The 15,435-nt window shown below is 49.9% G+C and overlaps 2 protein-coding genes across 3 annotated transcripts; both read right to left on the reverse strand.

Annotated features, from left to right (window-relative positions):
- Window positions 1-996: 996 nt before the first annotated feature.
- On the reverse strand, window positions 997-2,353 carry HOXB1 (homeobox B1). Its single transcript, XM_081575929.1, has 2 exons — window positions 1,774-2,353; window positions 997-1,325 (listed from the first exon to the last, which is right to left on the reverse strand). The coding sequence occupies exons 1-2, from the start codon at window positions 2,351-2,353 to the stop codon at window positions 997-999; spliced, it is 909 nt and encodes a 302-aa protein (XP_081432055.1).
- Window positions 2,354-11,622: 9,269 nt separating this feature from the next.
- On the reverse strand, window positions 11,623-14,085 carry HOXB2 (homeobox B2). Of its 2 annotated transcripts, none has more exons than XM_081582430.1 (2): window positions 13,477-14,085; window positions 11,623-12,726 (listed from the first exon to the last, which is right to left on the reverse strand). In XM_081582430.1, the coding sequence occupies exons 1-2, from the start codon at window positions 13,856-13,858 to the stop codon at window positions 12,041-12,043; spliced, it is 1,068 nt and encodes a 355-aa protein (XP_081438556.1). In that variant the 5' UTR covers window positions 13,859-14,085; the 3' UTR covers window positions 11,623-12,040. The 2 variants fall into 2 exon arrangements, with proteins under 2 accessions (XP_081438556.1, XP_081438557.1); XM_081582431.1 differs by having other exon boundaries at window positions 11,623-12,723; window positions 13,477-14,077.
- Window positions 14,086-15,435: the final 1,350 nt, after the last annotated feature.

The following is a 15,435-nucleotide window of genomic DNA, read 5'->3' on the forward strand; positions in this document are numbered from 1 at the left end:
AAGAGGCGAGAGGAGGGGAAAACAGACTTTATTGAAATGAGGTAGCTGGAGGTACAGAGAGAACCCGGTTGCTTGGGGCTCAGGTTTCCGGAAAGAGTGGTGTCTCCACTGTCCCAAGGTTCAGAGAAATGCTTGATGCTGGTCGGAGCTCTCCCTGCACCTGGGCCTCCCTGGGCTGCACCAGGGGTGGGGGTGGAGATGAGGAGGAAGGTCCTGGCTTTTCCAGGAGGCAATAAATAGGGGAGAAACTAGTGGGGGCGAACCTGCGCCTTCCTGGTAGAGGCTTGCTGGGGTCCAGCCTCAAACAACATTCCAGAAGTCTCTGAAGTACCAAGTTCCAAAACACTTTGGTAGCTTCGAGATGAAGTCGCGGGGGGTGGGGGACAGGTCTCAGAAAACAACCTCTGGAGGCCGCTAGTGCAATACAAATGTGCCAGGAGGGTGTTAATAGGGTTCGATGGGGTGGTGGGGGGAGCTTTTTGGTCTGTCACAAGGCAGCTGGTGCTATTGTAAGGTCTGTGGCAACTAGAGAGATTAAGCATTGGTCATATGCCAGCACCCAAATACCTCCCACACAGGAAACCTTCTCTCTGTCCCGAGCCTAGAAGGGGGAATTAGGATAAGAGTGCATGAGAGGAGAGTCCTCGAAGCTCAAAGGCACTGGACTGAACAAATGGAAGTTGGAAGAGAAAGGAGAACCCGGGAGGTTGGGACTTGCTCCCACCCCACCCGAGGGTTGATCCCAGATTAGAGGCTGAGGGAAGCCCTTCCCTCACATTAGACAGGTTGGGTCTCCCGTGCCTCTGGTCTGGTAGGGTCCCCAGCCATCAGCACCCTGCCCAGACTGGAGGAAAGCAGTCCCCCATTCCTCCCAAAGGCAGCTCTGAACTGGAGCCCCAGCCTAAGTAGTAGAGCAGAGGCCAAGATTAGGGAGAACCGAGGAGAGGGCTGGACGGGACTCCTCGGCACTGAGGAGTCCCGGGCGGGAGGTTTAGTTCAGGAGGTGACAGAGCTGGGCGAAGCTTCCGGGGAGGTGCACGTGGACTGGTCGGAGGTGTCTCCAGTCGCCTCCTTGGGACAGCCTGGAGGGGCTGGGGGCACCCGGCCTCCCTCCCGCTCCCGCTTCTTCTGCTTCATGCGCCGGTTCTGGAACCAAATCTTGACCTGCGTCTCATTGAGCTCCAGGGTGGCAGCGATCTCCACCCTCCGGGCCCGGCTCAGGTACTTGTTGAAATGGAACTCCTTCTCCAGTTCGGTCAGCTGCCGAGTGGTGAAGTTGGTGCGGAGGCCACCTGGCGCGCCCAGGCCCAGCTCAGACACCTTCGCTAGGGGCGGGGCGAGAGAAGGGCCACGTCAGTTCTTTCCTCTTTCTCCTTCCCCTCCCCTCCCCCTGGCCAGCTCTGCACCCCCAGTCACCATTCCATCCAGCTTCAGCTCTCAAAGTTCCCATGGATCACCAGGCACCCCTCCAGGTGACCTGGAGCAGCCCCCCCCACACTTCCACCCCCCAGCTCTCCCTCCTCCGAACACCAGGTCCTGGGCCTGCGCTGAGCACACAGATCAGGAAGTGGGGGTGTGTGTGGAGACTTACTCTTAAGGATAACTGGGCACTCACTGAGTGGGGAGACCCCACCTGACCTGAGACTGAGCACAGTGCTCTTACCTGCCTCTACCCGGTGGTGCAGACAGGAACCCAGCCCAGGACACCTCAGTGCAAAAGCAGCAGAGCCGCTCTGAGCCCCCGGAGAGGGGGTGGCCACGTCTGAGCCCTACCTGTCTTGGGTGGGTTCCTCTTAACTTTCATCCAGTCGAAGGTCTGGGCTGTAGGGGTGCTCGTTTCTGACGCGCAGGCCGATTCCTTGTCCTCGGAGAGGAGATCAGCACAGGCCGGTGCAAAGCTCCCTGTCTGCTCGTTCCCGTAATGGGGCTGCGGTGGAGGGTAGGGCCCCGGGCCCACTCCAGCGGTTCCATAGCCATCGGAGGACAAGGCCCCTAGTTGGGCCCCATAACTTGAAGGATGAAAATAGCCTCCATCTCCTTCCAGCTGGCCCAGAGGGTAGTACTGAGAAGACCCGTAGCTGGCACTGCAGGCAGCCGGGGAGTACCCCGAGGTCGCAGAGCTGGGGAAGGGCACCCCTAATGCCGAGGGTGGCTGTTGGGCCGGATAGCCTGAGTTCTGCTGGAGTGCAGAGCTGGGCAGCCCCCCACCATAGCGGGTCTCGCCTGCATAGCTGTCAACAGCGGAAGCCGAGCTGGGGGGGAAGGAGGTAGGGGCGCTGTGGGCGCTGTAGGCGCTGGGTCCCCGGTTACAGAGTGGGTACTCTAAGAAGGAGTTCATCCTATTATAGTCCATGCGTGGAGGCCGCAGGAGGGTCGGCCCGTTTGGGGGAGACACCCTCTTGCCCTACAACCTTTCGGCAGTATGTCACAGCACCGAAGCTTGCATCCATGGCCTAACCCAGCTCGCCTGGGCCAGCGCTCCCCCAGGAAGGGGGTAGGGAGTGGGGGTGGAGGGGTGCATGTGATCTCTCCCAGGCCAATGGGCGCATCGGGCCACAGTTTGGCAGCCCCAGCGCCCATCCATCACCCCCCAAGCATTAGCATGACAAAGACACTTCAATCACCCGCAGCCCATCCATCTGAGGGCGACATGGAAGCGTCAAAAACATCTTTCTTCAAAGACTTTTGGAAAGAAGGGACCAGAGGGAGAGGGGGCAAAAGTTAGAGGAATATTCAAGACTTTCCTCCCCTCTCAGTCCCCAAGGCCTTCAATAGGCTCCTAGGTTATTAGATTTGGACAAATTCAACCCAGCTGCCCTTCATTCTTCCCACCACCACCACCACCACCCCCACCTCACAAAGGAGCAACCCCCTCCCCAAGTCTGTAGACCAGGAGATGGGGAATCCAGCCTCCTTTGCCCAGAACTCCCACTCTGAGTTTCTTTCTCCTAATTTGGGGTGATGGGCCAGGACAGCCAAGTGAGGTATGTTGTCTTGGGCCAAATGGACGACTGTGAAGGAAGAGGGTGCAAAAACACCTAAGGGTGTGAGGCAGGGCCTAGAATCTAGAGAAAGAATTCATTAAGTGAGGGGTGGGAAACTGGCATTTCAAGGAGCAAGACAAGATGACAGAACTGCGGAGAAGAGGATGAGAAATGCCCCATTCCCCTCTCCACCCCTCCACATAACCACTCTCTCCTCATTCACACATCCATTTCTCTCCCTCAGCTTCTTTTTATATTCTCTCTGTCTCAATCCATCTCTCTGTTCCTCCATCTCTCTCCATATTTATATTCCTTCCCTACCTATCCATCAACTCATCTCTCCGGATGTATTTATCCTCTCTCTAGCCATCCATAGCTGTAGCTGGCTCGCTCACTCAGACTCAAATAACTCCCTGTGTCTCTCCAGAGAGCCACAATGAGCACAGAGGTAGGTGATGTTTACTTACAGGTGAAGACAAGGGAATTTTTATTCTTTTCCTGAAGTGTTGTAAACTAGTGTAGTGCATTCTTCTGGTTCCTTCCTGCCCCACACCCCCTCCCCCAAAATCCCAAGCTTCAAATCCATAAATTCAATAGCAGTCACATCTTAAAGATTACTCAAGTTTCCAGTGAATTTTCTAGAATAGATCAAAGGAGTTTGCTTAGAGAACGGGAGCTTCCGTGTGGTGTGGCGGTCTTGCGGCTCGGGAGGGGAGTCTCATCCCTTTCTGCTGAGTGTGCCTGTTGGGTTATGGTTGAGGGAGGGGAGGAGAACAGGAAGTGCCTCCTTCACTCTGTTCAGACTGAGATGGAACTAGAGGGAAGCTCTTAGGTAGAGCCCATTGATTCCCCTCCTCCAGACTCTGGGGACAAGAGCTTGGCGCAATCTAACACCCACGCTCATTTGTAATCTGTCAGGGTGTCTGCCTGGCTGAGGCCTGGGGCCGGGGCTAGGGCAAGTCCAGGAGGGCAAGAGTTCAGAGGAGGATCTCTGTAAACAACTGAGCTAAGGGGAGGAAGGGAAAGCAGGTGGGACAGGCCCAGAGAGGACCCTCAAAACTTCTCAGGTTTCCCCACCCCAAAAAAGGCAGGGTGAGTCCTCATCTCTCTGCAAGGAGGCCCAAAGTTGTCTCTCTCAGTCTCTGTGTCACTGCTCCCTCTTTCTTTCCCAGTTCCCTTGCTTTGCCTGTTCTCTCCTACTTCGTGTCTCTATCACCAGACTTGCACTGCCTTCTCTTTTCTTAATAACTGTGAGCCTTACTTAGCCCCCAACTATGAAAAGCTTCAAGCATTTCACAGGACCCCTGCTTCCCTCCCTCCTCATGTGCACTCTGCTTCAGAGGAGCAGGACAAGTTGTGGGGAGGGACCAGCTAACAACTTTTTAAGAGAGATGCAGTGGGGGAGGGTGAGAGAATGTTCAGTGCCAAGTGATGAGGATGGACAAAGGAAAGGAGGGTTGAGGTGGGAGGTGGAAGTTGGGGGCAGGCGGTGGCTGCAGAAGGATTGAAGAGAAAAGGAGTATTGAGGTGAGAGCAAGCATATTTCTATTGCCTTTTTTGGGTTTGTAGATGCTCCCAACTGTTTCCTCTCACTTTAAGATGTCCTCCACAGAGGCCTTTGGAGAAGAGGGAAGGAGGGAAGGAGGGAACCAGGGTTTCCCTTCAAACCTTACATCTGAGCTAGGCCTTTATCTGACCTGGCTGCCCTTCTTCTGGGAGACTTGAGACTCCACTTTCCACATTGCCCTCCCAGGGAGAACCTCCTCACCTCATCCCTCACTCTCCTAATCAAGGAAACAATTTGAGGTCTAAAAGAGGAAGTAAATTCCAAATCAGATTGATAAAAGAGTAGAAATCATTCTGGGAGTTGGGGAAATCCAGTCTCCCTAGTTAAGAGCTGAGGTCACACACACACGAAAAAAAGAGCTGAAGTCACCAATAGTCTATTATAAATACAGAAGGAAAGGGGTGGAGCAAAATTGCCTCAAGTTGTACTATCAAGTGCAGTAGTTGTTTAAGCCTCAGCTTCCCAATTCATCCCTGAACCTTGCTACCTTCTCCTGTGTAGCAGAAAGATGAAAACTTTCCAGATTTCCTGCTGGCTTCCCTGGTGGCTCAGCAGTAAAGAATCCGCTTGCAGTGCAGGAGACATGGGTTCAGTCCCTGGGTCTGGAAGATCCCATGGAGGAGGAAATGGCAGTATTCTTGTCTGGGAAATCCTATGGACTGAGCCTGGCGGGCTACAATCTACGGGGTTGCAAAGTCAGACATAACTGAGCAACTAAACAACAACAACTCCCAACCCCAGCAGAAAGGACTGAGAGAAAAAGCAACATGGGTTCTTAGGTTCCCAGTCTCTTCCTCCTTAAAAGAAACTTCACTGGCCTCTGGCTTGAGGAGAAAATCTATGGAGGCTGGATTCCTTGTTAAGCCCACAGCTGAGGGCAACCAAAACAAAGTAATCCCCATCTGAAGTAACCTGTGGCCTATAGGATTATCTGGTTGACCAGATTAAATTCACCAGAGATGGTCTGGGGAGACTCAACACCAAAGTTTAAAATGGTTGATTTCCTCTTTTTATAATCTATTTAGACATATACGTGAGCAAGGAGAACACAGGCATATTTAGAACTGATATGATCTTTGAGAGATGCTGGTACCTATACCACTAAGACAAGACCATTCTGATCAGAATAGGGATGTGTTAGTAGTTTATAACTGATTCTGGACTTTTCAATGGAGGAGGCTGCCTTCGCTGAGGGTTGGCAGGGGCAATCGGAACATATCTTTCATTAGGTCCTTAAGTGCCTCTCTGCCTGCTCTCCCAGCCCAGATCTTAAAGGCCAAAGCCCAAGATCAAAGATTGGAACTTAAGAATTAAAAGGATATTCGGGGTTATAATTTTTTTCTCTATAATAAATGATTTCTTGTTGCTGTTTTTGGGGAGGATGCAATCTGAATTTAGTGGTACGTTTTATTGCAAGCTCATTAAAATGTCACATGTCTGGTCAAGAACCATAGACTGTGGGTGGTGCATATTGTAATGGGAAGACTATTAGTTTTGGGCCTAGAAAACTTGGGTTCAAATCCTTGCTTAGCCACTTCTTAGCATTATAATCCTGGACAAGTTCCCTGGTTTCTCTGAATCTCAGCCTCAGAGAAGAAACATGGGTTTAATACTACTTACCTCCCTACATTGTTAGTAGGGTTAAAGCAAACAAGAAACTATAAACCACAGAGAACTCTGTAAGTGTATGATATTAACATATAGATGCACATTCTGAAATACTATGAGTCAGTCTTCTGTTTTTAATATACATATTAAAATATGGAAATATGTGATGGGAAAATAGCAGATATGCTATATTTTTATATAACATTTATCACCATATATTATGTAATATGTACTTTATCATATGCACATTTCATTGAAAATTCAGAAGGCTGCCTCTGTTCAGGCAAAAAATTTTCTTCCAAACTGAAGAGGTTTTTTTTTTTTTTTTTAAGTAAAGCCTAATATATAATCTATAACAAGCCCTAACATTACCTAATATAACTCTAATATTATATAATCTATTAAAACTGCAGCAGAAAGATTTGAGGTTGGGCATTAACAAGAACTCCCTGACCTTCCCAATTTGGGAGAAAAGTGTCCTTGTCAGGGTTGAGGGTTTAACCTGACTTCTGTGATGTCAGAACAGGATGTAAACCTTCATCTGGAAGGAAAAGTAAGTCAGAGAGTTGGGATCTTGCTAAAAGGAAAGATTAGAGTGACATGAAAAGTTGAAATAATTTTCTACTTAATTGGGCTTATATAGGTATAGTGGTTGTGGCCAAAATATCCACATTGGAAACTTTATTGAACACTAATTGAGCTGAATTTGTATCCAAATGACTGTCCAGACTGTGATTTTTCTGTGGTGGTTGGGAATTAGAGACAGTTTTGTGTGTTAGCCACACAGTCATGTCCAGTTCTTTGCAACCCCCTGGACTGCAGCCCACTCGGCTCCTCTGTTCATGGGATTTCCCAGGCAAGAATACTGGAGTGGGTTGCCATTTCCTTCTCCAGGGGATCTTCCCAAACCAGGAATCAAACCCAGGTCTCCTGCATAGTAGGTGGATTCTTTACCATCTGAGCTACCAGGGAAGCCCAGAGAAGGTTTTAGGAAGGCACTTTTACTGCTGACTCTCTCCTCAGAGGAGGAAGCAGTTTGTTATATCTCCTTCAGGCACCAAATATCTGCTTCTGAGTATGAAGAACGATGAGGGTGGGGGAGCAGGAGGGCAGAGCTGAGCTGGAAAGGTCAATGGAGGATTTGGGCCACATTAGCTGCAACAGGTGGAGAGACTGATGTAGGGCCCAAGAGTACTTTCTGCAAACTGAGGACATGTATTCAATAGAGCATATTTCAGGAGGATGTACAGTGGGACCATTGAGTGTTTGTCAGAGACTTGAAGGAAAGGTGGGGAGAAGGTTCAGCAGAGCTATTTAGGGAGACCCATAATTTGTACCTATGTTCTAATACCCTAGTAACCAGATAAACACTGACCAAAGGGTATTTTTTAAGTCTAGTACACTGGGAATTCCTGGCATCCCAGTGGTTAGGACTCAGTGCTTCCAATGCAGGGGCCACAGGTTCCATCCCTGGTCCAGGAACTAAGATCCCACATGCCTCATTGTGACCAAAATGCATGTGTGCTGAGTCGTGGCCGACTCTTTGTGACCCTATGGACTGTAGCCTGCCAGGCTACTCTGTCCATGAAATTTTCCAGTGGGTTGCCATTTCCTACTCCAGGGGATCTTCCCGACCCAGGGATTGAACCCATGTCTTCTGTGTCTCCTGCACTGGCTGGCAGATTCTTTACCACTGCACCACCTGGGAAGCCCTTAAATAAATAAATAAACATAAAAAAAAATGAAGTCTAGTACATCATGGCAAAGAAGTTTGGTGCCTCTTTTTTCATAAAATGTCCTACTTCTTAATACTCATATTCATTGAATACCTGGCGCCTGGCACACAGCACTACAGCTAATTACATACTTGTTGAAAAGATTTCTCTCCCTGCTCACTTAAATAATGCTTGGGGCATGATTGTTGGTGTAAATAGGCAAATTAAAATTCATTAAAATGGCTCTACCAGATACTTGGGAAGTGGGTTATCATCAGACATTGAAAGTCACCACCTCCATTTAAAAGCACCTGACACCAGGTGCTATAATAAATACTTGATACATTGTTTGTGAAGACTAATGAATATACTTTTGGCATATACTGATGCAGAGAACATTAGAGTCATTTAGTTCTTCCATTTATTTTACAGTTGGAGAAACTGAGGTCCAGAAAGGGGGAGAGACTTACCCAGGCATAAGTTTTTTAAAAATGTGATGACTCAGGGTTAGAGTGATTGCAAATAATTTCTCAATCTAACGGTCTTGCTTTCACCATAATATTAATGGGACATTCTTCTTAAAAAAATGACTCACCAAAAAAAAAAAAAATGACTCACCAAGAGTAGGGCAGACTGACCAGCAGCTTTCAGGACAGCACTGAAGCCTTCCCACTCCAACCACAGCCAATTTATAACCAGTCTGTCCTACAGACCACTTAAGAGGAGCCATACCCCATCAGGATGGGATAACTGAGTGCAGCCACCTGGCACTGCCCTCTAACCTGCCATTGAGGGGGGGCAGTCTGCTGCCTTGTCTAAGAATTCCCTCCTCTTTGCCTTCCTTCTCCATAGCCAGCCTGGAAAACTCAGGTTAAAAAGGATGACTCTAGAGATGAAACAAACAAAAGGAGCTAACTTAGAACACAACTTAGGTACCCTGAGTCCTGGTCCCTCATGAATTCTAAATTGCCATGTGTTCCTTTGAATTTGAAGTCAGATGGAACAGAAAAGAGAAGTCATTTCTTTTTAGAAATGCCTTGCCTCTTTGTTCTTCTCTGGTGGCATCAGAGATGGTGAGTTTCATGAACAGGAGACAGGAGAAAGAAACAGAGGCTGTGTGTTGCCTGTAAAAACAGCTCTAACTCCTCTCTAATAAGCAAGGGAAATACTGGACCTTCTGATTTCCTGGATTGGTTGTTTCTCACCCCCAGGATGCAAAAAGTACCTAGATCTAAGCTGGTAGATTGAGCCTTTGGTTGGGCCCTCCCAACTCCCACTCAGTTGGGCAGGGAAGATTCAGGAATGATGCAGCCTCAGGCAGAAGCTAAAATTCAAGGCCCTTTGGGTCTCTGGTTTGGGTTGGGGAGGATTGGAAGGAGGTGACCAGATAAAGCGGGTGAAAAATTGTTAAATATGGAGGAAGGCAGGAAGCAAGGTGGCACTATGATCCAGCAGTACTTCTCAGACTTTAGTATGCCTGTAAATTACTTGGGGATCTGCTAAATTGAGATTTTGATTCATTAGATATGGAGTGGGGCCTAAGAGTCTGCATTTCTAACTAGTCCACAGGTAGTGCTGATGCTGCTGGTCCATGGAGCAGCAAGTCTCTTAGAAAACTGGAGCCTCAGAGGCCCCTGAGGATTACAGACCAAGCCATGATTCCAGGAGGTGAATTCTCTCCAACGGAGCAGAGCCTGTATTTTTGGCATTGATGAAGTGTGCTCTCCTTTTGACCAAAGAAAGCTGAAAGGTGGGCAATTAGCAAGATCCTTCTGGTATTCTCCATCTTTGTAACAATCTGCTATAGCTGAAAGAGCATTTTTAATTAGACCAAATTATCTAGTTTGGCTGTCCATAGAAATCAAAACCCCAGCTGAAATGTCTGTTTTATTTTGTTGGTATAGAGATGGCTATGTGCTGTGATTTTAAAGATGTTAAACACTGCCTATAGGGATATTTTATGGAGAAATAAACACACAGCCCAATGAGATGTATAGTGTGGTTTTAATATATTATATACTCACTTATTTATGGGTAAAATAAACATACAAGCCAACAAGCTGTATTATTACTTTAATATATTGAAATTATTTCATATGTATATATTTTATGAGGGAAAATAAACTAAGATACATGATATTATTATAATAACACATCTAATTGTTCTATATTAATTTATTTATGAAAGAAATAAGTGCAATTTAACATGGCATAAGATTATTTAATGCAAGAGGTGAATTCTATATTAAGACAGTTTAAGGGATTAAATTCCAGCTGAATAAGATGTGTGTACTGCCCACACTGAAAGACCAGATTAAAAAAATTATGCAGGGGTCTGTTTAGTCCTGTATGTCACGACCTATGTTGGCTCCTGGCTTTTCCTGACAGTTGTTGCCTCTCAGTGCCTGGTACTCCAAGTCCCCATCCTGCTGGTTCAGGGGAAAGTCTGGGAGGTCCGGGAATAAACTGCTTTTCAAGAACAGCAGCATCTGCTGGGGAGGTATCCCTGCGGTGTCTGTTTCTGAGCCCGAGAAATATTAAATAAACCTAAGGAGGATGGATGGCTTTCCAGGGCCCTTTAAATCTCCACGTTCCACGGAACAAACCAGGAGGCAGGTGGGAAGATCGATCCTTGCCTCCCGCTTACTGGGTTTGCAAGAAACCTGCTAAGGTGCGGTGAGGGATAGGAAATAGTGCTGAGACGGCAAATGAAGTTGTTGGCAAAGACAGGTAGGTCTGCATTTGGAGAACGCTCTGGCCGGGCATCAAATCCGAGAGTGAAGGAGCAAAAGTCAGATTTGGCGAGGCAGACCCAGTCAGTAACATCCTCCATTCACCCTCTCCCATTCCCACCCCCTCGCGGACTATCTGTCCGTCTCGCATCCTCAGCATCCGTTGAGCTGATTTTTCAAACAATACAAAAACCAAAAAGGAGGCTTCCGGGGTCCCTGTCTTCACGAGCATCGGGATGATCCAAAAAGGTGAAGGTGGGTGCGGGGACGGTCCCGGGGCTGGCCGCGCGCATCCTGAGGCGGCTGTCATGGCGGCCACAGTCTCTTCCCTCCCCTCCCTATCTCCCGACCCCAGCGCCATTTTGAGCATCTTCCTGGCTTCCCTGTCTCTCTCCCGCCCTCCTCGCTCCTCCTTCGCTCCAGACAAGCCAAGCGCCTCCCAACGCTGCCCGGGCCTCCCGGGGCTTGTCGCCCCGCAGCTCCTCGTACGCTCCTCCCAACCCCAGGAGCCTTAGGGTGACTGAGGGACCCGAAGAGCATTAGTGCCCGCCCCCGCTACATTTTCCACACGACCTCCTTTCTTGTCCACTTGGAGGCCAATGACCATCCCTGGGCACGGGACCCTGCTTCTCAAGAAAACCCCAGTCCCCACTCCACTCCTTGGCCCTGCGCATGACCCCAGACTTCGGGTTCCCCAGGCGTCCTGCGTTCTGGAAAAAACCCCTCCATTCCGCTTGGGGCACTGAGGCGAGAAGCCTAGGAAGCCCTAGGGACCCTCCCAATCTAGCTGAACCTCTACGCCTCCCACCACGACTCTGAAGCCTGTGCCTGAACTCTCTTCTTGCTCTCACTTCAGTTGGCAACACACCCTCTCCCTCCAAGGGGCCCCTTTTGTACCACCCGGACTTACACGGCCCCGGGCAGAGCGAGAGACAGAGACAGAGAGAGGGCGGCCTGGCCTAGTGGGTGAGGGGAGGAAAGAGACTGGGTCCCAACACAAACACTAACTCATTTCCGTATTATAAAGACATTTATTTAACCTATGAAAATAATGTACAATAAATACTTTCCCCTTTTCCTATTAGTAAAGAATTTTAATAAATAATCTACGGCCTAAAACTTAAAAAAAAAAAGAGAGGAAAATAGGTTCCTCTAGTTGTTTTGAAGAAAGCACACCAACCCCCCAAGAGTTTAATTATTCCTGAGATTTCGTTGGAAGGACTCTACCAAAAGGATTTTTTTATGTGTAATTTTTAAAAGACGCCGTGTGTCCAATATTTTTGAGAAGAAAGGAGGTGGATTAAACGCTAATTCAATAATACCTGAATTTTAGCAAAACACATAAAGAAGTCCATACGACTGGGGGAGGGGGGTCCTTGGGTTTCTCCGCAGGCTGCTGAGGGGGGCCGGGGGTCGAGAGAAGGAAGCGGGTTATTAAGGGAACTGCAGGTCGATGGCACACAGCGTGCTGGTAAAGAAGTCCAGCTCTTCCTCTGAAAAGGGAACCGGGCTGTCCAGAGAGCTCTGGAGACCAGGGGAGAGGCCTCCGGACAGCTGGAGACAGGAGTCGGCCGCGAAGAAGCTGAGGTCGGGCAAGAAAGGCGAATCCTGCCGCTCCGAGAAGGCGTCTTCCGGCAACGGCTCGGGCTCCCGTCCGCCGGCCCCGCGCAGCGCGCCGCCCGGGCTCCGCGCATCCGCGCCTTCCACGCGAGCGGCCAAAGGCTGGGGGCCCGAGGCGCCCGGAGGCCCCTGCGCGACCTCGGGTGGGTGACAACAGGCTGCTCGCGAGGTCCGCAATACGGAGGGGCGCCCCGGGCTAGCCACAGGCTCTTCGGCTGGCTCGCCGGTGTTCTGCGGCGCGCCGGGGCAGGCTGGCTCCCCGTCGGGCGGCTCTCGGTGCTGCGTCTGCCGCTTGTGCTTCATGCGCCGGTTCTGGAACCACACTTTCACCTGCCTCTCGGTGAGGTCCAGCAAGGCCGCGATCTCCACGCGTCGCGGCCGGCACAGGTACTTGTTAAAGTGGAATTCCTTCTCCAGCTCCAGCAGCTGTGTGTTGGTGTAAGCGGTGCGCAGCCTGCGCGCCCCGCCGGCGGCGGCCTCCGGCAGTCCCGGCCCATCTGCTGGGAAAGCGGGCTGGGCGTCAGCGCGGGCCGTGTCCTCAGCCCAATCTCAACTCTGCTGAAATAAAAGACTATCCCATCCTCCCAAAACAATGTCAGCGGCACCCCCGACCTGCCCGCCTACCAAAGCGGCTCGCTCCCACGGCTCTTGCCTTCTTTCTCGTCCCTCTCTCGCCGCCAGACCCGGCCCGAGTCAGCGCACAGCATTCAGAGAGCCGCCCACGGACCATGCAGGAGTTAGGAAGCGGCTCCCTTTCGCCCCCAGAACCTCAGAGCCCCTCCCAGGTCCTCCGAGTGGATCCCTCATTTCAGCACTTTCCAACTCAGCCTGGGGAGAGGATTAATAAAGAAAGATTGTTCCTCACCTCTTCTCCCTAGCCCCGAGCTCTCAATTCCCCCTCTTCTCCTAGAGTAGATGGGATTGAATCTTTTCCTGCCTCCAGATTCGACCCCATCCAACAACACTCCTCCACACAGCTAAATGTGAAACCTCAATCGAATCCTTTTCTGCTAGCATAAAAAGATGCTCTTCCCCAACCAGCTTCCAAAAGCTGCTGTAAGGAAAGGGGGGAAAAAAAATGCTGGCAGCGGCCAGGCCTGAACCACAGCGGTCTTTTCTGCTTCCTCCTCCCTGGAATCGACGGGGGCAAGAAACCCCAACAGACTCGACACCTTTTTTTACCTCCCCCATCACTCCTTCTCCTCTTTTTTCTAGCTGCCCCTCACCCAACCCCTATCACGCTTACCGACCTGCCGGCGATCCGACCCCGGAGGCCGGGACGGAGGAGGCGGCCGGGGGAGACGCGGCGGATTGGCTGGGTTTCTTGGCGGATTTCTTCTCTTTCATCCAGGGGAACTCGGGGGCCAGGGGGGCGGCGGGGAGCGGCGGCAGCGGCGGCAGAGCGGGCCCATCTTCGGCTCGCTTTTGGCTCCCGGGTCTCTGAAGGGTGGAGGCGCCGGGCTGGAGGCTGGGGAAGGTTTGCTCGAAAGGAGGAGGAGGAGGAATTAATGTCGACTCCTTGATTGATGAAGTTTGAAATGTCTCCAAGACAGCGGGGAAGGAAGTCAGACACTCGGCGAGCGATGGCTGGCTGTTTATAAACCCAATCTCCCTCTCAAATTCAAAATTCATGGCTTTCAATGGTGGGGGAGGGGGCCTGCTGGGGGGGCGTCAGGAGGGAGGATCGGAAGGGCCCCCCCTCCTGCCCCCCCCAGGTTTGTGCGATGCAGCGATTTTGGGAGGGGAAGATTTTGTTCTCTCTCTTTTTTTTGTTTTTTTTTAAATTTTGGGTCTTTATAATTGTATATTGCTGATAAATACAAGCGTATGGGGACTCTCTCTATTAAACCCAGGACTCCGGCGAAATTGCAGGGAATTCATGGTCACGGGACCCGCCTTGGCCAATCACTCGTCTGGGCCTGGTAGAAAACAGAGCATTATTTGCTTTAATTGATTCAAAAACTCTAGAGGACCATGACCTGGACACCATGAGCCTCCCAGTCCTACATGCCTGCTCCCTATGCCCCGCTTTCTCCAGAAAAGCTAAAGGAACCTTTTCTTCAACCCCTTCAGAGGAGGGGAGGTTCTGGAATCCAGGAAACAAGAGAACTTAAGGGAGAAGTCTTCCTCTTTTTCGAATATTTTTAATAGAGTAAAGCTTTCTTTATAAGGCCAGCAGCATTCCCTGCCCCCACCCCGAAAAAAAAAGAAAGCTGAGTGAGGATCTCAATATGAGAGGAAGAGGTAGTTGAAAGAGGTTTTCCCCTTTGGGAAAGGTCTGTGTTACAGTGCAATAAGGAAGAGAAGAGATTTACAATCATCAGCATCACTATCCCCAACCCACGCCCCAAAAGCAACAGATAAATCTTAGAAAATCGACAAGCACTCCTAGGCTGACACAGAGGAGTGAAATAGTGAGGAGCCCTTTTGGGCCTCTGGCCTGTGGAGCTGTGAAGTCTCGGTTCCCTTCTCTGCCCAGCATTTGCAGCACTGCCCCTGCCCCCATGTCTACCTGCCTCCTCACCTGGAGGCATCCGGCTCCTCTATGACACCCCAGCAGACAGGGTCTAAGATGCATATGCACCCTCTCAAGCCTCAAGCCTGTATCTGCATCTATATCTAGGAACAGGAAAAAGAATCAAGAACCAAGAACCAAGGTAGCCCCCAATTTGACTTAACTCTCAAACCTCAGGTCAATGTATTGGGAGGGGGTACTACCCCCCACAGAAATGCCCTTGCCATTTTTGTCATTGTATGTATGTATAAATAAATAAATAAATAAATAAATATCCCCGACAAGATAGAATTCTCTGAACATGGAAGGGGTGCAAAAATAATGATCAGAGATGATATCTCATTTCTAGCCCCTGAGGAAATTGTTGTATTTATTTCTTTTCATAAGTTCAAGATAGTATGAACTTTAGGGAGTGCTGTAATTTACTGGAGGGAATGGGTACAAGACTCACGGCCCCAAGCAATCGGTGGGAAACTAGATCTCAAAGCAGAAAATGAAAAGTCGATCTGGGGTAAGATTTTTAAATCAGTGGGTCAGAGGGACCGAGAGGAGATGAGGCGATCAATCTTAGCCCCCTGACAGCTCCCTCCGATGGCATCAAAGAATTTGGCTCTTTGGGAAAGCAGAGGGAACAGCCGAAATTCCCCATCCCTTTAAAAGGCCTGGAGGTGGGGGGTATTAGCAAAAGAGAAAG

The sequence above is a fragment of the Giraffa tippelskirchi genome, chromosome 3 (genome assembly GCF_054371585.1).
Source record: "Giraffa tippelskirchi isolate mGirTip1 chromosome 3, T2T-mGirTip1v1.2.pri, whole genome shotgun sequence".
In the NCBI taxonomy this organism is placed as follows: domain Eukaryota; kingdom Metazoa; phylum Chordata; class Mammalia; order Artiodactyla; family Giraffidae; genus Giraffa; species Giraffa tippelskirchi.